This window comes from Chaetodon trifascialis, chromosome 3 (assembly GCF_039877785.1).
Source record: "Chaetodon trifascialis isolate fChaTrf1 chromosome 3, fChaTrf1.hap1, whole genome shotgun sequence".
Lineage (NCBI taxonomy): Eukaryota > Metazoa > Chordata > Actinopteri > Chaetodontiformes > Chaetodontidae > Chaetodon > Chaetodon trifascialis.
The window spans coordinates 6,341,186-6,368,019 of NC_092058.1; the positions used below are offsets into that span (position 1 = coordinate 6,341,186).

General features: G+C 42.9%; 1 protein-coding gene across 2 annotated transcripts in view; it reads left to right on the top strand.

Moving 5' to 3' along the window:
- igsf21a (immunoglobin superfamily, member 21a) overlaps nucleotides 1–26,834 on the top strand; it is a 181,453-nt gene that overhangs the window by 88,581 nt on the left and 66,038 nt on the right. For both annotated transcript variants that reach the window (XM_070958331.1, XM_070958330.1), the window contains exons 3-4: nucleotides 13,865–13,986; nucleotides 25,056–25,174. In XM_070958331.1, coding sequence (XP_070814432.1) covers nucleotides 13,865–13,986; nucleotides 25,056–25,174 — 241 coding nt within the window. The remainder of the gene's footprint in view (nucleotides 1–13,864; nucleotides 13,987–25,055; nucleotides 25,175–26,834) is intronic.

Here is a 26,834-nt window from a genome sequence, read left to right on the forward strand (position 1 = left end):
CATGATGTCCCTGCTAATAGACACATTATAAATAATTCCCTTCGCTACTCTCCCATTTGACCTTTTGTTTATGTTGAGGTAATATTAAGATTGGATTTCTTTTCCTCCAATCAGCATGTTGTTGTTTTGCATAGCAGGATATGTTTACTGTTCCCTAATGACATCCTCGCGCTAACTCAAATGCAGCTGTATCATATAAACACACGGTGGCTGTGAGATTCAACATGACTGTCTCGCAGCGACGCGAGGTAAACAATGCATTTTCATAATGTTACCGAAAGTGTACATTTCCAACTTTCCCCTGCTACTAATAATTTCATTATTCGGCTCCCTGTAAAATCATTATCTCAGGGACTTTTTCTCTGCTCTGACTGCCTTCTACGCACTGCCAGTGTTGCTAATTAGCATCTGATTTGAGAATCATCAGGTCAACGTTAGTGAAGCGAAAGGCTCCTATCTGCAAGGAAGAGCCTTTTGGGTAAAGGTGTTTTGGCGCTCTTCTCCTCTAATACACAGATTAACTTCAAAAAAAAAAAAAAAAAAAGGTACTTAAATCAAAGATTTGTTGTTTCAAATATCATAAATCAACATGAGTCACTGGAGGCAATATAACAGATGTTTGGAAAGAAGCTTTCCAACCACAATAGACCGATATTAAACAGTGTTTTGGTGCTTAATTAATGTTGTGGCATCGTGGCCCCTCAGTGTTATATTTAAGTTAGGATATAAATTTAGACTCTGAGTACAATAAAGGTATCACGCAACCGTCAAATCCTGTCTGTACTGCAGACACATCAAGACAAAAAGATAAAGCGGTGGAACATGAGATTAGTCGTGTAGAGTAAATGAGAAAAATAGAAGGATTTAATATTAAATTAGAATTTTTGTTCCTCAGTACTTAGCTCAGTTGAATGAGGAGACAAAGTCACCCTGGAAACAAGCATTAGGAGTAAATAATATGAGCCACTGTCTGCTTCCTCAATTTAACTCGAGCATGTCTTATTAAAAATGGAAAAAGGGCCCATGCCACATTAAGGATTAGAAATTTGTATTTAAGCATGAAATTAGCCCTATGCTGTACGCCGTACGGACAGATAAATGTTTCGACCCAGCCCGAATACATATTCTGTAGATTTGCATTCAACGTCTCTCAACGTTTCATCACCTTGATGAACGAATCAGGTGTCTCTAGTCTCTGTAATGCTTTTGTATCGCGTAAGCAGCACTTACATTTACTGTGCAGCATCCTGTGTTTTTGCTGGTGAAATCAATCATTCATTGGGATCTTGCTTTAACCTTTTAAAGCTGTCCTGCACAGTAATCCCTACGTGCATTTCTGCTTTCAACCAATTTCTGTCAGAGGTCTGCTGGAGTGATAAATTTTCTCACAGTATGAAGACAGAAAATGCTTTATCTTAATAAACTTGCTCGTAAAATTTATGAAGAAAACAAAAACCTTTTGTCTACTTTAGCATTCTTCCAAATTCAGCATTCTGTTGTGTGCTCACGACCTGCTTTATGATTTATGCCTTGAATAACACTCCCCATATATCCATCAACCAGCAGATGCAGATGGTGGCTCCAGTAATCTGGAGGATAAGGAATAAAAAAAAAAGTGGGGGGGTGGGGGTGGGGGGAGGACTGCGAAGCTGCAAACATATGCAGACTCGTTATGTCCACAGTGGCCCTGATGTCTTCTAAGACCATCTGTTTTCCAACTTGTGTGCCCTTGTGAGCCGAAACCCATCTGTGATATAAAGAAGGAAATGGCAAAAATGTTGTTCGGCATAGGTTTGGTGAAGAAAACTGCATCATTAGTTAGATAATAAAGGAAAACTAAATATTTCTCTAGAATTTGCTTCAACAACAGCAGTGGTGGAAGGAAAAACTCAGATCATTTACAAAAAAGCGGTTAGGATAAGGGGTTAGGGTCCAAAGTTTTACACAAGGACAAAAGTACTAGCATCCAGAAGTATTCATTATGCAGAGGGTCCCATTTTAGAAACGTATATTATACTTAGCAGGCAGCAGGTAGTGCGCGTGCCTCACAGCAAGAAGGTCGCCAGTTCGATCCCCAGGTCGGGCGGGGCCTTTCTGTGTGAAGTTTGCATGTTCTTTCCGTGCATGCGTGGGTTCTCTCCGGCTTCCTCCCACAGACCAAAAACATGCTCATTAGGTTAATTGGTGATTCTAAATTGCCCCTAGGTGTGAATGTGAATGGTTGTTTGTTTGTATATGTTGCCCTGCGATCGACTGGCGACCGGTTCAGGGTGTACCCTGCCTCTTGCCCGTTGACAGCTGAGATAGGCTCCAGCCCCCCCGCAACCCTGAAAGGGATAGTCGGGTATAGACTATGGATGGATGGATGGATTATAATCACTGATAGATTAACATATGTGTCACTTTAACGCTGCATTTGGTAAATATGGAGTTTATTTTAGTTACTTTATGTACTGCTTTATAGTTTCATCTACAATTATATATCTTATTTGGTGATAATGATTCGTATTAATGATCTAAATCTGTCAAATGGTGACATTTATTGAGTATAGTGGAGTAAAAAGCACAGTATTTCCAATGAAATGTATTGGAATGAAGTAAATCCTCAGCTATAGCAAGTAGCTCTTAAGTGCAGCTTTTCCAGCACTGGTCACCCTGGTGGTGGCATATTTATTGTTTAGTGATTTTCGCAGACCGCTCACATCATGAGAGGAACAGCAGCGTTCTTGTAACCAGCTTGTTGATAACACACTGACATGTTCACAAATTGCCTGGGGGGCTGTGGCAGACGAAGTTACACACATACACCATCGCCATGTATTAGCCGCACGCTACTATTAGACTTACTGACGCCCTCTGACAAGTTCCACTCAGCAATTACCATCACCCCCACATTTAATACCCATAACTCACATATGCGGCCGCTTAGTCACATGCTGCCACACAGCTTGCGTTTCATGCCTGTAAGTTATATAGACTTTGACAGAATACATTATCAGTGATGAGCGCCGTCGTCCTCGTTTGTTTCAATTTTGCAATCAGGCAACAAGCGCGCACAGCAGCGGACAAAGTGACGCAAGGCTGCGGCCGCCTGGAGGTCAGATGGGCAAAACAGTGATTCAGACAGCGAAAGCAGATGCTCAGAGAGTGAAGGAAAGGGTTGGAAATGTGGTGAATGAAACAAAATACATGGAAAGTAGAACATAATCCACCATCATTACGATGTCAGGGTGTCAGTGCCAAAGCAAAGGAAATTGAGTTTATGCTTTAAATCCATCCATCCATCCATTTTCTATACCGCGCATCCCTTTCGGGGTTGCGGGGGGGCTGGAGCCTATCTCAGCTGTCAACGGGCGAGAGGCAGGGTACACCCTGGACCGGACGCCAGTTGATCGCAGGGCACAAACACACAACCATTCACACTCACACCTAGGGGCAATTTTAGAGTCACCAATTAACCTAATGAGCATGTTTTTGGTCTGTGGGAGGAAGCCGGCGTGCCCGGAGAGAACCCACGCATGCACGGGAAGAACATGCAAACTTCGCACAGAAAGGCCTGACCCGGGAATCGAACTGGCAACCTTGTTGCTGTGAGGCACGCGCACTACCTGCTGCTCCACCGTGCAGCCCCATGCTTTCGGTAGCACGGTGGCACAAGTGGTAACACTGTCGCCTCACAGCTAGAAGGTACCCGGTTCAAATCCCGCTGTGGGGGCTGGTGGCGTGTCCTCCACCATGCCTTGGTGCCTGCTGCTCGAGGAAAAAGGGGCCTTTCTGTGTGGAGTTTGCACAGAGGGGTAATAACCCCCACTAAAAACATGCAAGAAGATCACCACCTGACCAATGGTGACGGAGAAGTGCTGGTCCCCGGGCGCGGGCGTCACTGTTGCCTGGCAGCTGGCAGCCCACCGCTCCTGGTCTGCCGCGGAGGATCGACAGATCGAGGATGGGTCAAATGCGGAAAAAAAACTAATTTCACGGAAAGCATGGCGTGTAGTGCAACTAACACCTGTGTGATGTGATTAATAAAGTACGTTTCTTCTTCTTTCTTCTTCTTCTTCTTCTTCTTCTTTAAATCACTAATAAATTCAGAAATTATACTCAAAGGCTTAAAGGAAACAGTTTTTGTATCATATTGTATTTGTTATTGTCATCAATGCAGCCTTAAAGGGACAGTTTCCTGTTGTGCTATTTATCTCACTACAATGTTTGGTGTGAGCTGCCGAGTTCGGGAGATATCAGCTGCAGAGATGTCTCCTTTCTCTTGAATATAATGGAACTAGATGGCACTCGGCTTGTGTTGCTCAAAGCTTAAAAACAAGAAAAGAAAAGAAAAAAAAAAAACTCAACAGAAACGTCTCTCCATAGAACTCATGACCTGGTTATTCAAGATAATCCACAGACCTTGTTGCAAGCAGTTTCATGTAGTTTCTTTCCACTGAACTTCGCCCACTGTGCAGAAGAAAGCGTGCAGATCCTCCTCTGACCGCAGTTTGACGTCGCTAGCTTGTGGAAATGAATGCAGAGCTAACTGATACTGCTAGCGAACGCTACAACTCAGCCGAAGACGATGCATGTTTCCTGCAAAGATAAACGCTGGGCTCTTGCAGTTGCTGATGAGCATTTCTCATTATTTTATATTTTCTTAAAAGAAACAGTTGATCAATCAAAACATTATAGATCAATTCAGACTGCTGTCGCTCATATAGAACAAAGGCTTCTCCTGTATGCTTGCTTTCTTCATATTTTTCGACATAAGTGCATAAGTAGCTCTTCTGCAGACAGCCGAATGACTGAATGACTTTTCCATGACTGGAAAGGACAGAATATGGCCTCCAATCTCGAGCCATTTCAAGGCTTTCACAAGCGACGACCATATTTTTTTTATCAGAAAACATTTTTTTCCAGGTAGACATAAAAGAAAAACAGGCCTAAAGCAAATTTCAAAGGGATATCCTGCTGATTTTTCAGCAAAAGACTCTAAACTGTGTTAGTTCTAAATGTAGAAAGACATAAAAATGTTTTCGTTTAGCTGCTCTCACCCCTGTACAGGACACATTTTTAAGAGTACAGTAAATGATGCCGCACTGATTATCGCTGTCTACCATAAACAGAAACGACATCCGGTGTGTGGGTGTAAAAAAAACAAAAAAACAATTCCTACATGAAACTGCTCACAACGAGGTCTGTGGATTATCAACCAGGTCAGGAGTAACCAGGTCATGGTTTCTGTAAAGAGACATTACTGTTGAGTTTTTCAAATGTGTGTTTTTGGGGCTTTGGGCAACACAAGCCATCCAGTTGCATTATATTCGACAGAAAGGAAACACCTCTACAGTCTTTACAGTCATCTCACACCAAATGAATCTAGATGGATTAACAGCACCACAGGTAAGAGGAAGAAAATGTACTTTTGGTTTTGGGTCGAACTGCCCCTTTAAGTTTCTCCTCACCTCTCCTTCTGTGTCCTACAGTACTTGTTCAGCCTGCCAGCTGTCTAATAAAGACATTGTCAAAGGAAGGCGTGAACGAGGAGTCACTTAATGCACATTGATCAAACAGATTAAGGACAAGTGCCCACAATGATGTTCTTCCCTCAGTGCTGCATCTCATTACCTGCCCGTCCTTGATGGAACTCTTTGATACGTAGTTGAAGTCACCGCATTACATAATTTTCCACTAATTGCTGAAGTTATGCAACCCTCTATTATTCTTCTGCCCTTAAAGCTTGCAGTGTCTGGATGCTTTATTCAGTTTCAGGTTGCTTTTCTGCAGTTTGTATTATGTGTGTTACTTTTCTTTTCACTTCTCTTTTTCGTGTTGTTTTGGAGAAAATCCTGCTCTTAGAAATAGTAAATACTTCTTTTCCGGCACCTGTACTTCTGAAATTGTGAGCATTTACAGAGAGCTGCCCAGAACAACCACAGTTAGCTAATCAGCTTCACCGGGCAGTTTGGTTAGAAGTGCTTTGCTTATGGGCATCTCAGTGGTGATTGTTGAGGTAGATGAGTGATTCCTTGCTCTGATTTTCCAAGCCACTCATGGAATATGAGCACGGGCCATGCCAGTCAGTTAGCATTTGGTTAGCACCACTTAAATTTCATTCAGAACTAATGAGCTTTCTCCATCTTTTTCATTAATGTCTAAAATGCAGTTCAGGCAATGCTGCCTACTATATCTAGTAACGATATAATAACCAATATACTGTAGATCAGCCGTCTCCAACAAGTTGGACCTGCTTTGATCTCATCTCCTCCTCTCTGTCAGCCCACAGACAGCCTGTCTCCCTCCGAATGACAGCCATAATAACCATCTCTGGATGGCCTTGTCTCAGATGGCTTTAGATAACACGCTTGCATAACGCTTAACTGCCTGAATTTATACCCTGGCTGTGCCTGACCCTCACCCTGCTGCCTCCAGGGTGCAGCTGAATGCAGCTGGTCTGTTCCTGTTGGTGGCACAGTTTTCATGAAGCCCAGCTCTAATCCTTGTATGTAATCTGGCAGTTCCAGCAGCAGCCAATCACAACCTGTTTGTACTCTGTAATATTGGAATGAAAATGCCTGACAGCAGAGCGGGAGCATGTGACGCCAGTAATGTGCCAGATAAAATGTCTACTGATCATGCTGTCCGCCTTTACCCCGTGTGTGCATATAGGCGGCACGGCAAACTTGTCATACTGAAGACCCACACAGTCACACAAAAGCTCCTGATTGGTAAGCATTGCCACTGAGCCGGAAATGTATCAAAACTGTGGGTGGAATAATATATTTTGGGAACAATGTGAGATGTTCATGATGACCTGGTCACAGACTTCAGGTACACAGTGTCGCAGTGAACCATCTTGGCAAACGTATCTCTCTAATAAATGTCCCAAAATCACACTGAATGTGCTAAAACCTGTTGAATCCCCGTCACCAGTTTGGAACCAGCGTTCCTATAAAGGTATTTCTAATCTCACTTTTCCTGCAAATTCAGCACCCGTTTGAATTAACGTAGCATTGCACGATAAGCCAATCTGAGCATCAAAGGTACTGTACACGTTTGCATCGTCAGTTAGCTACCAGCCTGAATTAGCTGTGGTTCCCCACTGAGAGCGGTGACAGACAGAGGGAGGAGAGCAGCCTGTCATTTGAAGCATGAAATCCCTTTAACCAAGTCCTCTGTCACTCAGCTGCCAGTAGGGGAGCACAGCACGCAGGGCTGTAAATGCACAGGTTAAGAGGCAGGGCCACCGGTGCTGCTGGATCTGCTTGCTGAAGAGATCAACACGACGCAGCACCTCCACAGACGAACAGTGGCCATCACTTATGGTCCTCCTCAGTCAGCAGGCATGCCATATCAGCACCTCAGCGTTCCCCCTGCTTACACTTGGCAGCTCTAAGTGCTGCAGACTAATAAAGTTAATACACGATGCACTTTTATCCTGCTGCATCGTATTTTCTTCGCTTTATTACACTTTTTTTAGGTACAACACTTTTGCAACACTTCCGTCTGTATTGTCCCTTGTATATAATGCTTTGTGCTCCATAAAAGCAATGACAGCGAATTTAATCTCTTCCCTTACTCGGGCATGGTGCGTTATTGTTGTACCTTAGCACTCCCTTACCTCACATACTGCATATCTCCCAGTGTGCAGTGCAGTTGTCTGTCTGTTTGTTACAGTAGCTCAAAGGCTCAGAGGTGGCTCGTTGTTCTTCTGTATTTAATGGAAGGGGAAGGCTCTGTGCTTTACAACCTAATGTCAAGAATCTTTTCCTGTATGTTCTGACTTTCTTTGCTTATGTTTTATTATACCATCTATGTATATTCATCAAGACTGTTACTGTTTTCAGGATAAGCCTCTGAAGATGCAACCAAGACCTCGTTATTCACAACTATTCTGTGCCGCCGAAGGAAATAGAAGGAAAAATATGACAAATGATGAAAAAATTAGAGCATAATCATTGTTATAACATTGTAAGGAGAAAAATAAACATTAGAAGTGAAAGTAACTTGATTTCAAATATGAGAAAAGGTCTGCCCTAGTCTCACATGTAACAGGGTGGTTGTGCATTAATTATGTTCTTTAGCTCAGCAATTACAGCAATTTTACAAATAAGACAATGTCTCCAATGCTTGTGCCCCGTTTCAAAAAGACACTTTGCAAGATAATAATATTAGGAAAATTAGCACGGATATGAAGGAAAGTGCCAAGCTGGTTCATGAATGCTCTGATCATCTCTTTTGTTGCTGCTTGTCTAAGTCTTTAAATGAGGGACTGAATGGGAATAAATCTCATTAAGACATTATGTGAAACCATGCCGCTGTCCATCTTACGCAATCGTCAGACTTGTAGATCCAGATCACAAAGAAAAGCTGGTAAAATACGAATGAATGTTTCCTTAAAACCATTATCATCTACTTAGAAGACACCATGTGAAGAACATACTGTTATTACTCAGCCCTATCTTAGCATAACATTAAACCCCATGAGGTCCTCATATCTTTGCATGCGGAGATTAGAATATCATGCAGTGCATTTCATTTTTCATCTCTCTTTCTAACCAGCATGAAAAATACTATAAAGGACTTGCTGTAGTGAGTCTCTGACTGCTGCCTGAAATTATAAAGCAGGATTCAGGTTGAATCTCTCACAGTTGGCCTGCAGTGTGTTAGCTGAATTTCCTCCAGTGGCTGCTGATGCAGCTGCAGCCTATAAATAGGCCCACCCCAGACAGGCAGAGGGAGGGCTCTGGTTAACCCCTGAGACCCAGTCCTAATCTGACCCCAATAATAGGCAGCATCATTAGAAAGTCAGCTCAGCTGGCTGGCCAGGAAGGATACAGGAGCCCCTCCGTCTGGAGAGATCTTGGCATTATCACATCTCAGGAGAGGCACGAGACCCTGTTTTGAGCACCTTCAAACTCACCCCATTGTCAGCTACCTGTCGAGGACTTGTCTTTCGCCTGCTGGCTATTCCCTCAGCCAAAATCTGCTATCTGCCACAATGCAGACAAGGGAGGGGTAGCTGACTCTCTACCACCCATGCCTGTCTTTTCATATCTCCAGATGGCCGAGTGTTGGAGAGGTTTGGTGTCTCTGTGCCTCATATGTATTGCATGGCCTGGATTCAACAAAGCAGTTGTAGCAAAGCTTTGCTTCCCCAACGGTGCTTTTCTGCAATCAAAGAGTATTCATCTCCCTCTTGCCCTCCCTCTTGTACAGCCGTTTTGGCACAGTTTGGCTCTCTTTTTCCCCTCCCACTCTCTCCCTTCTCACTGTTCTATTCCTTCCATAGTCAGTCATTTATATCACAAACAGGTCCCCTTGTGGGGATCAGAAGACATCCACTGATGTGCAGATTCTTTCAGATTTATTACACAGGGGTTTACGGGTCAGTCTTAATTAAGAGGTGAAATCATTAAGGAGGGATAGATAAAGAGAGAGCGCCACAGAGATGACCTGTCGGAGGCAGAAATATCCTCTCTGGTCCTTATGGCTTCCAGACAACCAGAAATCTGACACCTGCATTATCCACCAGGTTTTTCAGGGGGAGGATGGAAGCAATTGTAATGCTTGTTGGATTAGATGGACTGTGAAAGAGGAGACGGCTAGAAAACGTCTCCAACTCACCTCAGAGCTTCAGGGCCAGCACAGCACTTTTGCATCGGTTTATGAAGCCTTGTAGCTTTAAATTCAACTGCAGTGTGTTAGGATGGAAGTGGAAGTGATCTTTTTTGTGGGGAATTTGTAAACCATTGCTTAAAATAGGCTCACTTGCTCATATGTGCAAATAAGCAAAGTCATGTCCTTTTCCCCCCCTTTATTCAAGAATAGCTTTCACTGTCACTTGGTTAAATGGAAAATAAATAGCTTTGAAATGCTGATAATGTGAATGTCACAGGCAGTCTTGGGCATGGCTATTCATGTGATCTGAACCAACAATTAAAACTAATAACATCCTTAAAAAAAAAAAAACATAAAGTCCCCTTTGAAGAGATAATCCACAAGTTCTTGTATCTTTTTCAACTCTTCATTGCTGTGGTGTTCCAGTGTTTCCACTGCAATTCCAGGAGATGACTTGACAATTAAACACTCTGATGTCTTTTTCTACCAGATTGTGGTAATGATGTTTGAGCTTCTGTCTGTGGAATCCTTTGTCTTTTTAGCTCTGCTGGTTATTACTGCTTGCACGTACTACTTCTATTTCTGCCGTTGGAGAAGGCTTCCAAAGTGTTACCTACAGTAGCTTACGCAAGGTGCAGTCTCAGTTGTGCTTTTCAACAGATGTCTGCAACAATGATGGAAAATCTGCAACAGCAGCGAGGTCAATGGATTTAGTCAAGCTTAGGTCACAAACGCGCACAGCAGGTCAGTCCTATGGAGGGTGTGTGTCATCTCAGACCTGACCAACACCCACGTGAGGACTTGGACAGCTACCTCCGGGCCATCGTGTTAGTGCCAACTCAGAGATGTAGCTCCAACAGAAGTGATGCAGTTAGTGCAAATCTCGGAGGAAGCAATGCTGGCGCTTTCATAAAAGTCCACTGGAGAATTGCCTGTGAGCTTTAATGCCTAGTATGTAACTGCCTGGCTATAAAAAGATTTTATTATTTTGCACTGTTACAGTACCTTCCTCACAGCAGGCTGATTCAACACACCACCCTCATCTCATGTTTGCATGTGACTAAAGACTTTTAAATTAGAGAGCATGTTGATGAGATGTATTAACAAGGTGAGCAGACTATATTACTGTTAGCTGCTAACAAGCTAAAATACTGCCAATCCAAAATTGATGAAAGTGCCATGTGTAAAGTCACACAGTCAGTTGTTCACAGCTACTGCTGCCTGAGGGCTAAACACATCAGTGGCTGCTTTATGTCAGCTAAAAGGTGACTGCTGATGTGCAGAATGCGTACACGCCAAGACGTGCACATACACGTGCAGCATGCCATGTTGGCTTTCCTGATGCGAAAATGCAGCTTTGCATTGTTTTTGCAATGATTTTTGCTGTTTTGTCGTATCCAGTGATTAATGCAGTGGGCAAAAACCCCTGGTATGCATTGCCAATTATGAAAGTTGAAGTATTTGACTCGAATGGCTGTTCTAGTGAAAGACTTTAGGTTGTTCAAAACAAACAAGCAACAAAATAATGAGTATCAATAAAAAGAAATATGTTTGGCCTGTCTGACTTCGACTGTTTACACTTAATGGAAGCAAAATATTCTGAGACTGTCAGGGACGTAAGCAGATCAGGTTTTGAAGATCGCAAAGAAATGAGGAAAATCCTTTTGTAGAATGGAAATATATTTGATTTAGTCTCACAGGTGCTTGCCCAAGCACTATTCCTGTGTGAAACTGAGAAATATAGAAGCAAGTGACTGGAAATGAACCACTCCAATTTCACTGACAGGTTTGTTGCGTAATTTGTCTTTATAAATGCTTGTCTCACACTGTACTAATCTGTCGGGTATATCACCTTATGTCTCTCTGACATCTCATTATTAATCCAGTAAAAATGTGCTGCCTCTTAGCTTTCCATATACTGCGGGTCTCATACATCAAGAAAGTTAAGGGTGGTATTCTTTCTTCGCTCTGTTTGACCATTTTCACACGGTGCTGTATAGCCATGCCAGACAGATATGTCTTTTGACTCCCTATGGTGATACTTCTAAAAGGTCCATTACTGTAACTACAGTGGTGACACAAGTCTGGGTGGTTGGAAAGCACAGTTTTCAGACATTGCTTTGCTTTTAGAGGCTGACCTTTTCCTGTTGCCTCTCCCTTTTCTGTAGGTCTAAACAAAGCCACATCGTTGCTCGGTGTCTACACACCTGATCTGATATTAAAAATGAGCAAATGGCCCAAAACACTCAAAGGTTTGACAAGGGTGGCAAACTTTTCTTAGCTGAATGGTGTCACAGGTCTAAAATCATACACTCAAGTGGAGGACTGTTTTAAAGGTGCAATGTGTAAGATATGTCCAGAATTTTATTTATTTATTTTTTTGTTTGTTTTATTTTTTCATGTGTTTTGCATTGCAGAGATATCACCTGAAGTTAACATGCTAACCAGCTAGCCCTGGCCCGTCCTGTTTCGTAATAGCATAGGTTTCAGCTGGGAGGTCTATTTGAGTAGCAAGTTTGTTACATTTCACAAGCACTTTTGGTTTTTTTGGTCTGATAAATGAACAAAATATACTCAAGAAAAGAAATGCTGTTACACGTATTAAACAGAAAAATACTGTACTGTACACCTTCAGAATTCAAGTATCTTGCCTTCAGTGAACCAAGATGAGCTTCATTGCCACGTTCACTCTCTGTCTTCATTCAAATTTGACAGTAAAGTAATAAAATGCATCAAAATCACCTTGACCTTCCACTCCGACAACAACCACCAACTCTGGTTTGGTTCTCTGTGTTTGATGCAAAACTTTTCCAGCTATAAATGCTGCTTTTCTCAGCTGGCGTTGACTGACCTTCCTCCTGCTCCTGTCCCTCTTCACTGCTCTCCTGTCCCCGCCTGCCGTGTCTTCATTGTCCCTCGATTCAGAGTGATGGTTGGAACTCAGCCTTGGAGAATCTGTTTTGTCCTGATCCAGCCGTGTCCGCCTGCAGTGTGAACACCAACAATCTGCCAGTGCTCTAAGTTCTCAGTTGAATAGACTCCAGTTACTTAAAAAGGCCACTAGCTCCCCAGCTAACTGAGGTAAACAGCTAATGGCAGCCAGTGGCTACAGCCAAAGATAGCCACAGCAAAGAGTGTAGTGAGCAGCAGTTGGCGGTTCCTCTGGTCCTCCCCTGTTTCTTTGAGCGACCCTCGACAGACGGCCAATTCTTGCACATTGCACTTTCAAAAACATTCTTGCAAACAAGCATCTTGACCTTTATTTTGAAATCTGTAAAAATATCTAAAAGCCTCCTTCTCATTGGTTACATGTGACAAAGGTAATTTATTTCCACACTCCTGCTTTTGGTTGTTTCAGCACTGCCGACTCCCTGTGCAGTACCACTTAGTAAACTAAGCCTGAGGCGGTGTGCTTTCTCCAGAGGCAAGAGGTTAAATGAGTTACACCACATTCACCAGGAACAATTGTTTGCTGACATAAATACAATTTAGCTTTGTCTCTTCATGAGGCGAACGTGTACATTATGTATTATATGGACTAATCATGAAAGGCTTTGACATTGTTTACCTCAGTGAAGGGATTGGATTGGATCAGAACGATAGCATCTTCACTGGCAAACGGAAGAAGGATCCCTGGCCCACCAACAATTTCCTCCTTCAAAGCAGCATTAGTGGCTCCATTAAAATCCTGTCACCCTTTTTCCTTTATGGCTGTCTGTGGCTTCTGAGGAGAGGAGAAATCACAGTCATTCAAATGCTAAGTGACTTTAACACTCCTGTGAATATTACAAAGGAAAGAACTACTCCATCATCTACCCTGCGCAAAAAAAAAAAAAAAAAAGAGATGAGACCAGTGTTTTGAATATCCTGTCCCCCTACCTCTGCAGTATCTCGTCACAAGCCATTACCTCTGCAGAAAGCAGACTGCTTGACACATACAGAACACCGTACTGTGTCAGTCTTCATTAAGACTTAACCATGTGCACAAACACAACCTGGCAGCTACCTAAGAGACTGTCTCGCTGCTAGCATGTCAGCAGGTTCTCAGTCCCCTGCTTTAGATGTTATATGGAATGGGCTTATCATGTCTGCAAATGAATCAATGAGTTAATTGCAGGCAGGAGTGCTATCTACACTCCAGGCCATAGGACAACAGTTTATGCGTAGGAGGAGCTCTAGGGGCAAGAAGGAAGGCCCTGTCCCATCCATCATTACAGGAATCATCTTATTAATGCTCTCTCTTTTTGCTTCACAGGTCACAGATGGAGGAACCATCAAGCAGAAAATCTTCACCTACGATGCTATGTTTAATACCAATTACTCTCACATGGAGGACTACCGCAGGCGTGAGGACCTTGTGTACCAATCAACCGTCCGGTGAGCCTCAAAATCAATTAACTTTAATCTGAAACAAGACTACTTACTTGTAGAGTAGGCACTGTGTTAACTACTCTGTTTTTACTCCATTCACTTTGCAGCACTAGCGACTTAAAAAAATTGAACTTGCGGTTTAATCAAACAAGCTCTTGATACTGTGGTTGTAAATACACCTAGATGAACTCCTGCTCTGTGCTGCACAACTTCATCCTCAGCCATCTGCTGCTGGTCAGACCAGGCCAGACTGGAGTGACCGTATGAAGGGGTCAGTGCATTATTACATGTGGACAGGAGGCACTGACAAACTCTAATCAGCAACTCTGCTCGGGATAACAAGTTCAGCGTCCAAGACTTAGCGAACATCTGGCCAGGCCGGTGCATATATCCCAGGTAGCGCTGCCTTCCTTAGGCATAATATCAAGGAGGTGAACATGCAGATGCATCTCTGATCATGATCCAGTGCATAGACAGCCCCTCTGTGTGTGCATTAACAGGTTTTACTCAGAGAGAGCAAGAGATGGAGAAGGGGGGAGTAACAGGACGAGGAGTCATCTGGCTCCGGTTGGCTTGATTACACGTTTAAGGCGTCGTGGGGACTGCCTTCCTTTACCCCAGGCTTCAACAATACGGCTGGCAGCTGTCTGCCCATCTCCTCATTTCTTGCTCCCTCTGCACTGGCTCTCATCCTACAGCAGATATCCCTGTCTGAATGCTCAACGACACAAAGGAAGAGCCGGCCATACATGGCACCTACGACTTCAGTCAAAACTGAAATGTTTCGCTCTTTGCATCCTTCTGCAATGATCCCACTTTCATCACCCCCTTTCATCTTTGTCCTCTTGCTTTTCTTTGATTCCGCTCATGTATGTTTTCCCACCTCTTCGGATTTATTTCTCCTTTTTTTTTCCCCCTCGTGTGGTGTGGCTGCCCAGCTGAGGATGATTTATCTGGACAATCCCACTATCCCTTTGGGAGAGTAGGCATCATCACAATAGAATGGTGTACACACTTACATGCACACAGACATGTAAACATGAATGTACACACAAAGTGAAAACATGACCCCCCCCCGCCCACGCCCACACACACAGTCATACAGAGAGAGGAAGTGAGAGAAAGTCTAATATAACGAAACAGCTGGATGCTACCTGCACTGACCTGTATCCGGATCTGTATCTGAATGCTTAGCCTGTGTTAGTCAGCCAGAGAGAAACGTGGACTCCTGCCACAGTCACACCATTCTTCCATCCAAGAAAGAATTCCCTCTGACTGGTCACGGTCCCACTTTCACGGTGTAACACAGAAGCTCAACACTACTAAGAAATGCAAAAAGCTGAATTTTTACTCGCTATAATCTCCCATTTCCACCTGAGAACGGTAAATCTTCTGTACAAAGCCTTAGCAGTCTGACAAATCCACTTGTACGACCAAAAATGAATGCCTCAATATGCTGTATCTTTTATAAACTCAGAGCATTCTGCAGAGGAGTATATTTTTAGCTTTTCCTTTTGTAGAATACTTTTTTCTCACTGCGATATGTGATTACTCTTCCATAATGGAGTAACAGTAATCAAGGTGATTTTTCCCCTCACGTGCCTGCTTTCAGCTCATAGACAAGTTTTCACAAGTGACACTGATATCGGCTTCATGTGAGATTGCTCAGTCTTGACTGGCTTGGACAGCTATTAGTCGAACTCCTCCTAAGAATAGATGCAGCTGTAACCTCCTCTGTATTCAAGTACCATTGCGTGGATTGGTTCTCGAAAGACAAATGACAGATCTTTCATGTCTCTGATGACACTTGATGTGTGAATGACCCCCAGCGTTCAAGCTCAAATCTCGAGATTTTAAAAAAAATCCTTATATTTGTTATGAACTTATAGTTATGCGTTTGTGTGTAATTTCCTTGTCTTGAATGCGAATATACAGAATCGGCTGTTGGTTAAGATTTAAAATGACTTACGGTTACGTTTTCCTGATCTTGAGGTTGTGACAGTAATGATTACTCTCCCTCTAAAGCAAAAGTGAAGGTTGCGTGATGTTGTAGCACCCCAAAGCCTCTTATGGGAGAAGATCGGGGTGGATGGTTGAGCATACAGTAAAAATTGCCTGATGTTGACACTGGAGACTGCGGTTCGTATCCCATCTCCCGCCAATGCCCGACATTGCTTCCTTTTACCCATGTCCACATCTTTTTCCATGATGAAACGAGAGGTGGAAGATCAGACAACCCTCCTGTGAATCATTTTCCTCACAGTCATATTGGTCATTTTGGAGGGCAACGAATGGATCGTGCTGCAGCTGCAGGGACGGGTTGATAATATTATGATTTTTGTTGTTAATTCAGGTAAGTTTCAGGGAGAGGAAGCCGGTCTCTGCAGGAACGCCCTGATCACACAGTTACACGCATTCACACCTGGAAGCTGCAGAGATCACTTAATGAAGCATTGATCCACTTGTAGGAACAATAGCTAACATTATATAAGTCATAGATGAGGACTTTGTTGGCTAAGCTAGGATTATGAAGCCTTGTTATGTTAGCTAAATCCCTATTGTCTTTGGAAAAGGACATGTCTGTTTTTTTCTGAGGATACAAGCTGAAATGTGTCGAATAAAAGGTTGCAGCTGGCAATAGAAAATGCTGCTTTGCTTTGCGCTGGCGTTGTCAGTCATTGGAGTGACACTTGTGGCAGAAAAAAGACAAGATGCAGTTTAATTGGTGGCACGGTGGAACAAGTGGTAACACTGTCGCCTCACAGCTAGGCCCCGGGTTCGATTCTTGCTGAGGGCGCCGGGGGCGTGTCCTCCATCATGCTTTCAGTGCCTAATGCTCGAGGAAAGGGGTCTCTCTGTGTGGAGTTTGCATGTTCTCCTCATGCTCACCTGTGGTATCCTCCATAAAAATATCCCCACTAAAAACATGCAAGAACATCACCACCTGACCAGTGGTGACGAAGGAGAACTGGGTCTCCGGGCGCCGCTGTCGGCTGGCAGCCCACCACTCCTGGTCTGCCGCGGAGGAAGGGAGACAATGGATGGGTTAAATGCAGAGAAATAAGAATGTCACGAAGCATGGCGTGTGCATTTGTGCATGATGCTGTGTGTGTGCGATAAAATATAGTATGTAGTAGTTTCTTCTTCTTCTTCTTCTTCTTCTTCTAAATGTGAGATGTGAAACCTACGAGCAGTGAAAACCATGTTGTTGTTGGAGGCTGTTCTAAACATCGGCAATGACAAATTACTTGACACTGGAAGAGACGTGTCCCCAAATGTCAGTTTACAAATGTATGACTTTGCAGCAACCGTCAAACTCAAGGAGTAAATTGAAAGTCCTTGTCTCCTTCAGATTGCTTTGTGAGTCGTGTATATAACTGAGGGAGCCCGTCTGGCTGAAGGTGATCAAAAAATAATTTCTTCAGTCTTAAAATTTCATGGGAGCGATTCTGGCAGACCACACGTTTGTTTTCCCCCCCTCGCTCTAAGTCTGACAGACGAGCCTTGTTGTTGTACTGGCAAGTGGAGGAGGTAACGCAGCTCAGTAAGGCGTTTGAGTAATTGATAAATATTTCCTGTGGGAAGTCATGTTAAGAATGTCTTTCTCAATTTTATTTTGATTAGAGTTGCAAATTAAAAATGTTCGTTTCGATATCTTTCCGCTCAATCTTCCTCTGAAGGTGAGTGGGTCCACCGAGGCGCCCCTCGTGAAAAAGACAGAATTTACCTCTGTGGGTGTGTTTTGATTTGTTGACAAAATATGGTTGCAAATTGCTTTCAGTCCAAACAAAATGATGCCAAATCACCTTTTGAAGCTTTTTGAGGATTGTCTCATCAATTTTGTTTTTTAGGTGTAAAAGAGAATTTAAGAATTTACTGGAATGATTATTCTTTGTGAATGATGAACAGTTTTTGGTAATGAATGATAGTTAATACAGCAGTTCTGTGCATGTTGAATGGGGCTTTAAAGCTACTGTAATCAGCAAAAAGCCTTTTTAGAGAGGTTTCTGTGTGGGTCTTTACTCTTCTTCCAGCAACATCTCCATGCTTTCTACCTTTTTATCCTTGAGCTCTCCTCTGTATTTGTGTGGATTTGAATCCATGAATGCATTTCTTAGGATAGCAAACAACGGAACTGGAGCTTTGTGGATAAGAGCAGAGAGAAGAGCTACATCAGCAATTACTATAATGTAACCAGCCAGCACAAAGCCAATCACACCTCCCTTGGTACTCAGGGAATCACAGCATGATCCTCGTCATTTTGTTTCTCGCTTATTCCGTAAGGAAACATGGGTGATTACACACCTCTCTTTGCATCCCGCCCTCTCTGCTTTTATGTCGAGTGTGTACGGCCTCGCAGGCGCCGCTTCTGACCCGTCGAGGACTGGCGACTTTAATGCTCGAGTATCTGACAATGTGCTAGTGAATTTGACGCGGAGATTGACTGGATGAGCGATCAGACGCCGCTCTGTCAAGACTGCTCTTTTTCACTCTCCACCTCGGCACTTGCATTTGCTTGCATTTGTAGGCAGGAGGAGTTCTGCAGGAAGGCCTACATAACAGGAAAGAGCTTTCAGATGCAACTCCTAGGGGACAATCGATCTCTCTTTGCCGTGTGCTGTTTTTGCTGCTCCTCCATGGGGGCCCATTGCTATCGATCTCCACTGTGTATGTGCTGTTTTTTTTGGTGCACAACGGAGATTTCGTGGTGTGTTTAATGCAGTTTGCTGGAAATTGCTTGTTTATTCAATTACTTATTCACTTGGTTGTGTATTTACCATATCTAAGTTGTGCTGACACTAATTTTTGTTTTCAAAGCTTTGAAAAAAGCTTAACTTCTTTCTGTCTTATGTATTTTTTTAATAGCTTCCCCCAGCGTCTACCTTGATTTGTGTCACTGCTAATCAGATTTTTACAACTCGCTGAACAATGGGTACTGTAATTTCAGAACAAAGGACAAAAATAATTCAGAAATTGTCTCAAAAGAAACAGTTGAATATGAAAAAAGATATAAGAGGGAGGTGTGAGGAAAAAACTATTTAACAGGAGGGAGTTGGAGACCAGGATCCAGGGGATGCAGAGACAACAGGGCTCTGCACGAAGGCACACTCAAATCATGAATGGTTTCTCCCAGGATAAATCCAGTGCTAGTGGACTTTAGTTAACACAGGACTCAAAATGTTTGCTGAACAGTGTACTCATGAGCTCTCAAAACTGCTTGAGCTGAAATGGCACGCTCAAAACTGTGCAGCACAGCCGATGCTACTCCTGATTTATAGGGATAATCACAGCAGCAGAATTCACAATAGAACTCTAATTCAGCAGAATTTGCACAAAACTTTGAGCGTTTCTTTCAGTCATTCCAGTTAAACGGTGATTTCATTCCAATTAGGATTTCAAACACTAGCTGACCCATTAATAGTGAATGGGAGACAGCTGTGAAAAGGAGCTTGAGTAATCTCAGAGTCACATGTTCCAGTTTTGCGAACACATTCTCAATGGACTAGCACCTCCGAAACGCATGACATCAAAGATTAGAGGGGGTGTTGAAAAATTAATTCCACCAGTCTTAATATTTAAAAGAAGTCTCAGTGTTAGGAGTACAACCTTTCCTCTTTTTCTTCGCCTAATTCTGATGGATGTGTCTCGCTGTCAAGCGGGTAAAAGACTTCAGGAGCAGGCAGCCGCTCAGAAATGCTGCGGTTGGGGGTTTCTTTGTGGCCTTCTCACCCTTCTTCCGGCAATTCTTCCATGCCTTGAATTGTCTTATCTCCGGGCCCCTTTCTCTACACTTGTCTTGGGTGGAATCCATGAATGCTGCAGTCAGGATTGTGGATAACAGATCAACGGCTTTGTTTGTAAAAACAAAGCAATGGGCTACATCAGCGTTTACTATAATGTAGCCAGCACAAGACGAAGCCAATTACCTCCCCTCGCCTGCCACCACAGAGAGTTTAACTGCTATTCTCATCATTTTGCACTGCGCTGAATACAAGACTTAGTTGTTTTATTCTTATCCCTCAAGGAACGGCTGGTGGAGACAACCCCGCTTCATGTCTCGAGGTCCTCGCTACCTTTTTCAAACATTTGTTTACGATTGGTTCATTCAGAAAAACTTGCTGCAAGTTCGTGCACTGAAGGCAAGACCAAAATTTGGTGGTTTTTGTTAATGATCTCAGCTGTCCTGGTCAGTGAAGGCAGCAATGGATAAAAAATGTTGCAACTCCTCATCAGGTTTTATTAGGTTTTGTTAAATATTTAAGATCTCAAAGGATTGCAGATAACTAAGAAAACACAGAGCAAAAGATATAAAGGAAAATATTTGTCTCATCAGTAGAGCTCAATTCTTTTTTTTTTGCTGATACTTAACATGAATTTCTATGGTTTTCCTTCCAAGGACAAACACTCGTGCAATATGTAAATGATTAAATAATCCACATTCAAAGACATAACAAACCCAGAAGAAGTATGTGGAAAATATGTGTACTTATAGTTAAGTTCTCACAGGACGAGCTAGGAACAGGAATAAGCTAAATTCATTCCAGTGTTTTTCTTTCTTTCAACTTTTCAGTTCAGGTGACAGTTTCTTGCTCAAGGGTGGTTCAAAGTTTAAGTGAGGGAATAGATATATATATATATTTATCTATATATGCACACACACGGTAGAAGATGTTTGTTGGCACACAGATTTGACTGCTCTCCAAAACAGTGATCATCACACACACACACACACACACACACACACACACACACACACACACACACACACACACACACACACACACACACACACACACACACACACACACACACACACACACACACACAGCTGAACTCATTAAAGCCCGGCTGCTGTGAGCGACCTGCCGCTGTTCCAACAGAGGTCCCCATTTGAAACACCCGGGCGGCAAGGACAATTGTCCCTGTTTTGTGGGAATAAATCACGGGGGCTAAATGTGACTAGTGGTGTCTCACTTTGATTATCGGTGTTGACATATTAGCCAAGTGCAGAATACAGATTGCGCTCCTTCGCGCTTTCAAAAATGCTCATCTGCGATCACAGACTGAGTAATTGTTGACTGTTGCTGCTCTGCAGAATTGGAGGCCAAAAAAAAAGATGCTGAGAAAAAAAACATATTTATGCCTGAAGAAGAAGCTCAAAAGTAAAATTAAAATGAACTGAAGACAGTACTGAAGTTCTGTGCTCTATGATAAAAGTTGTGCTTTAGATCTGTTTACTGTGAATATGTTGAAATTTGACACAGATCTCTTTCACAAAATAGCTCAAAAAACCTGCCGCATTTACGTACATGGACACTTTTAAATGGCTTTTTTGACAAATCGTGAAACCCACCCACAAGAGAAGAGTACAGGATACGGAATAAAAGCTCCATCAAACAACTTCAGGATATTTTGGTATTTCAGTGAATCAGTGACTCACACTGACAGTGCTGCTGAACTGTTGATCCCACTGGAAATCAACCATCATCTGTAGCTCCGTGCAGCTGCAGCGGCTTTCAGCTCCTTGGTTGGTCGGACCTTACGGAGTGAAGTAAACAGCTGATTAGTGAAGGGATTTAAACATTGAGGAGGTCAATGAGCGATGAACGTACTTTATTGATCACACATTACATGCACACGCCATGCTTCGTGAAATTATTTCTCCGCATTTGACCCATCCCTCGTCCGTCCTTCCTCTGTGGCAGACCAGGAGTGGTGGGCTGCCGGCCGACAGCGGCGCCCGGGGACCCAACTCTCTGTCGTCACCATTGGTCAGGTGGTGATCTTCTTGCATGTTTTTAGTGGGGTTATTTAAGGACGATGCCCCGGGTGAACACAGGGAGAACATGCAAACTTCCTCGAGCAGGCACAGAAGGCATGGTGGAGGACACGCCACCAGTGTCCACAGCGGGATTCGAACCGGGACCTTCTAGCTGTGAGGCCACAGTGTTACCACTTGTGCCACTATGCCACCCAGAACAGTGGAGTTAAGACACCAGGCAGTGACTTTTGGGTGTTACGTGTTTCAGCTAAGATGCATCACTGTGGATTGATGGTCTGGGCCGAGATCGTCAGAGGTCAGCAGGCTAAAAGTCGTTATAGTCAGAAAGAAATTTGATTTGGTCACGAATTTTAGCTGCAAATTAGCCATAGTGATTCTTTTTTTGCTTAGTTGAACGTTTTCCAAGTATTTTTGGTGTTTTTTTGCAGCTTCTCATATTGCACAATTCCTGGATATCATTAAGTTCTTTGTTAATTAAACTGTTTGACTTGTGTATTCATATTTTGCAGGGGTTTTTTATGTTTTTGCTCGGTTGGTTATGGGATATACTCTGTTTTTGTGTTTTACTCTTTGTTTGAAGGTCTTTTGCTTTTGAGAAAACTTTTCTTTTTTTGTTTTTCACATTGAACAAACCTCCTTTTCGGTCTCATGAAACGTTCACGTAAAGCCAGAGATTGTTTGAGTCGTTTATCTGTGAAAAGAGTGAAATATACCTACATACATGTGCAGACATCTTGGCCTGCACATTAGGGCGGAGAACATCCTCCATGTATCTGTTTCTCTCTTGAACTAAACCAAAAGCACGACAAAGCGAGGACGCCCTTCAAGCCGCTCAGCTCCGTTCGCTAGCAGACAACATGTGCCTTCTGGGAGAATTACAGATCGCAAACAAATAGTGAAAAATAAATAAATGATTCACTAAATAAATCACTGACAAGAAACAGTATTAATAATGCACTCAGCGGGAGTTTTAAAGGCTTTCAGTTAAGATTTTATTTAGACCCTGAAATACACTTGCGCTGATAAAATGACAAAAGGGAGAATTCATTCATACTTTAGTTTATTTTGTTCACTTTAAACACGCACACTGCAGCAATGAAGATGTACGACACAGTGACACTGTATGAGTTAGACTTTATTTCCGTGATCGTAATGCTGGTGAGCGCTGAACCAGCTGATGGTGTCGTCTCCATATTTATTTAGTCTGTGTGCGAGAGCTGATGCAGCTCAGAGGCGTCAGCTGGTTAACAAGCAGGTTTGGAATCAAAGAGGTTCACGGCTTGAATTCAGTCTGCATCTTTTAGAGTACATGGGAAGCTTTTGTTTTTCTGTGTTTTCTCCGTCACAGTCATGGCTTTTTTTTTTTTTTTTTAAACACTGGTTAATCCAGATTAGAGCCTTTAATAGAGGTTTAACTTTTCACTCTATCTTCTAAAAAAGAAATTGCGGCTGATTGAGTGTTTTGTTAAAACGTTACTGATGACTGTTCGGTCAACTTACCGGACAGTTTAACACATAAAACACTGCAACTCATTTAGTAATTATCATCATTAAATATTCTGTGCTAATGCTAATTATTAGGATATCATTGATAAATCATTGAACGGCATTAATTGATTCATCATCGCTGTTTACTATAAGCTGATGAAGATAGTTTATCAACAGCATCCTTTGACACGGAATTAAAGCAGTGAGATAAACTTTTAGCAAATGTACAAACAGACAGTGAAAGTTTCGATGTACTTGTATATATATATATGGAATCCAGTGTGTAGAATGAAGTTGTCAAAACTGCCTCTAAACTTGTAACTGCATTAACTTTTTTAACAAACTGGGAAGTATTGGAGAAAAGTCCTCAAACACCACAGTGCATCTCAGTCTGTTCATTCTTAACGCGGGATGTGGTCCAATGGGAGCTGCCCCCACACCACCAACCAGAGGACGCTGCTGCAGTTGCTGATATTGTTTTTGACTGTATAAACTTTGCCTTGAATTATGTAACTGTCGGAGCTGAGCGCGATGGGGTCAGCGGGGGTTAATTCCCTCGGTCACATGACCCGCTGCACTCCAGGTTTCACCAAACACCAACACTAAAAACCTCATTTGTAGTCATGTCTCCCCTCTAATATTTTCTTACATGGGTGGTTTGGTCTGGGTATTTTTAGCAGCACAGACGCTACAGAAGGATCATATAGATATGAAAGGAATATTCTAAGAATATTGTAGGAGCTCTACATGCGGTTGTGTGTCTCTATGATCCTCTCTCACAGTGAGACTGCTGATATTTCAGAGCCGCGGTCAGAGCCAAACCTGGGACAGATAAAGGATCAATGAGGCAGGCAGCCTAGACTGAACATATTCAACTAAACAACACTGCTGCCTCTGCACTCCCTCTGCTACTAGAAGAAGGAAGGGGGTGGCAGGTTAACTCGGGGGGCGGCATTCCCACTCATCACCCCTCAAATCACCTACTGCTGCTACTATAGACATGTCAAATGAAGTACATCATTTGATGCAGAAGCACCTGAATGCACTGGTTTTGTATATGTTTTTCACACACTCCCTCCTGGTGTTTAAAAATGTAAGTCTCCCGACCGCTCAAAGTGTGTTACAACACATGCAACATGCCATTCACACACGCACACACACTAACGGCACAGCCTTCAGGAAAAATTTTGGGTTCAGTATCATGCCTAAGGACACTTTGACGTGCAGACTGGAGGAGCCAGAGATCAAACCACAAACCTCCTGCTTGGCAAGCAACCTGCTTTCCCTCCTGAGCCACAGATGCCCCAAAAGGACGCCAACACACAACGCGCTTGTTTCCCATGAACATCTGCATTTTGAAGTATTTCACACTCAGCATTTGAGATACTTCAGAATTCCACATTACACTGAGCTTTCGGAAATGCCATTAAAATAAGTCGTAACTTTTCCCTTATTTAACCTCCTTTAGTTCAGGTGGAAGTAGAGGATTCTGGTCCAGTGGATTCAGATGTTTGGTCGATATTGTCTGAGTGCCCTTGGACACTGTGAGCGCTTGAATATCAGAATAAACACATAATTAACCAACGTCATGCTGAGAGGAATAGATCCGCTCCTTTATTGACTGTGAGCAGTTAAGTGTCTGATGACTGATTGACCTGAATTTAGCTCCTGTTCTCGGCGCTTTGAGCCGTCTTTATCGTCCTCTTGTCTCATTTATTTACTTCCTAATCAAACATTTACTTTGTGCACGAGTGTATCAATATTGCTAAAATGCAACTCACCGTGTAACGCTTGTGTCTTACAGGCTCCCAGAGGTACGGATCTCAGATAACGGGCCTTACGAATGCCACGTGGGCATCTACGACCGGGCAACGAGGGAGAAGGTTGTCCTGGCTTCAGGGAACGTTTTTCTTACTGTTATGTGTGAGTACCACCATCACGGCACTTCATCTGTATTATAAAGCCGAGGAAACGTACCTTCAGTGGCTCCTGCTTATAGCGTTCAGTGTGTTTTGGTGCATGCAGAGGGACTGTTGAAATCAGTGGGCTGGGCTCTGATCCCTCAAAGTCTGTGCTTTCAAGCCAGATGTGAGGCAAGTAGCAAGAGTTTGCTAGAATAAATTAAACAGGTGTGTTAACTACTTGCAACTTTCGTATTAAGCTGGTTGTCATATCTAAAATATATTACATATTTTACTATAGTACTATAATAACAATGTGTCAAATGACAACATAAAAACAACATGACAGTGTGAAGGAGGCACTCTTGCAGCATTTTGTATTAAGCTTTTGCTCATAGTTTCAAGGACACTCTGCTTTTTTAATTCTGCCTAACAACTCCCACAGTGTGCTGTTTGGCTGCAGCAGGCAGCTGTTTTCAGCTAAAAAAAACTTCCTGCCCAGCATCAAACAGCAGACAGACATCGTTAGCGACCAGCTAATGAACAGAGTGGAGCATTTACCTGCTAAAGATCCAGACATTTCTCTCAGGAGTTAGAGGCCAAAGACAGAAACACACCTCCAAGCGAATGACAATACTGCTTCATGATAAATGATGGTGGTCATATGTTAATATTCAGTTATTGTAGGTTTTGGGAATGTGGATGGGTCCGATCTCCACGATGATCTTTTTGATCACGACAGGTTCATTTTGATTAAGTTCATTGCTCTAATAGCGGCGATCAGTTGTTTCTCACCAGCCTGGTGTGTGTTTTGGGGTCAGCCGCCAGCTCTTTGTGCTGCATGTCGAGGATTTGTGTGAAAACAGAAAAATGAAAAATGACACGCAGCTCGGATGGGCGTTGGCTCAGAGAAGAACACAATGACTCCGCAGGCAACAAGCGGATTAATCACCTTCACCCAATGAATACCGAAGATATTTTACACAGAGGTGGATTTCAGCTTGATACAGTATTTATTATCCTTGTTATTTATTTTTGCCTTCTCCACCTTGGCTGCTTTTTCATCCTGCTGTCAGGACTGTCTCACACCAAGAACTAATGAACACAGGTCTTTTAAATTTTGCGGACTGAAAGGCCTTCGGATAACGAACGATTAATTAAATTTCAGTGGTGATCTTGACCCAAAATGTCCACCGGAAGGTTACTGCTTCCTTCAACTATGAACCTAACAGAAACGGACTTGATTCCAGATCCTGCGGGTGTGTTATCAGGGTCAAGAAATCGATGCAACTGAAATTTCAAGTTGATAGGAGCTATGTGTTTTTTTCCTCTGTTGTAACGGCAAGTGTTGACAAGTGTTAAGCACTGGAGGAGGTATGTGCCATCTCTGTGACCTCTACTTCTCTGAGATTTATATTTTTAGACAAAACGCTTTCTTTTTATTTATCTATGTCTATCCGCCTATCAATCGTATGGATTTACCACTGAGGAATCTTTGCATTCTTCAATTTCCTCCAAGCCTTATTGCCTCCGTCACACAGCCGCCGTTACCATGATGTTTCATTCAGTCACTAGCGGAGGACATGTGCCCGTAGCCTATTGCTCAGACTGTGCTGTAATTATTGTATTTAAGTCCCCCTAACGACAGCTGCTTCGCTTGCCTCTGATGTATCAATTTCAGC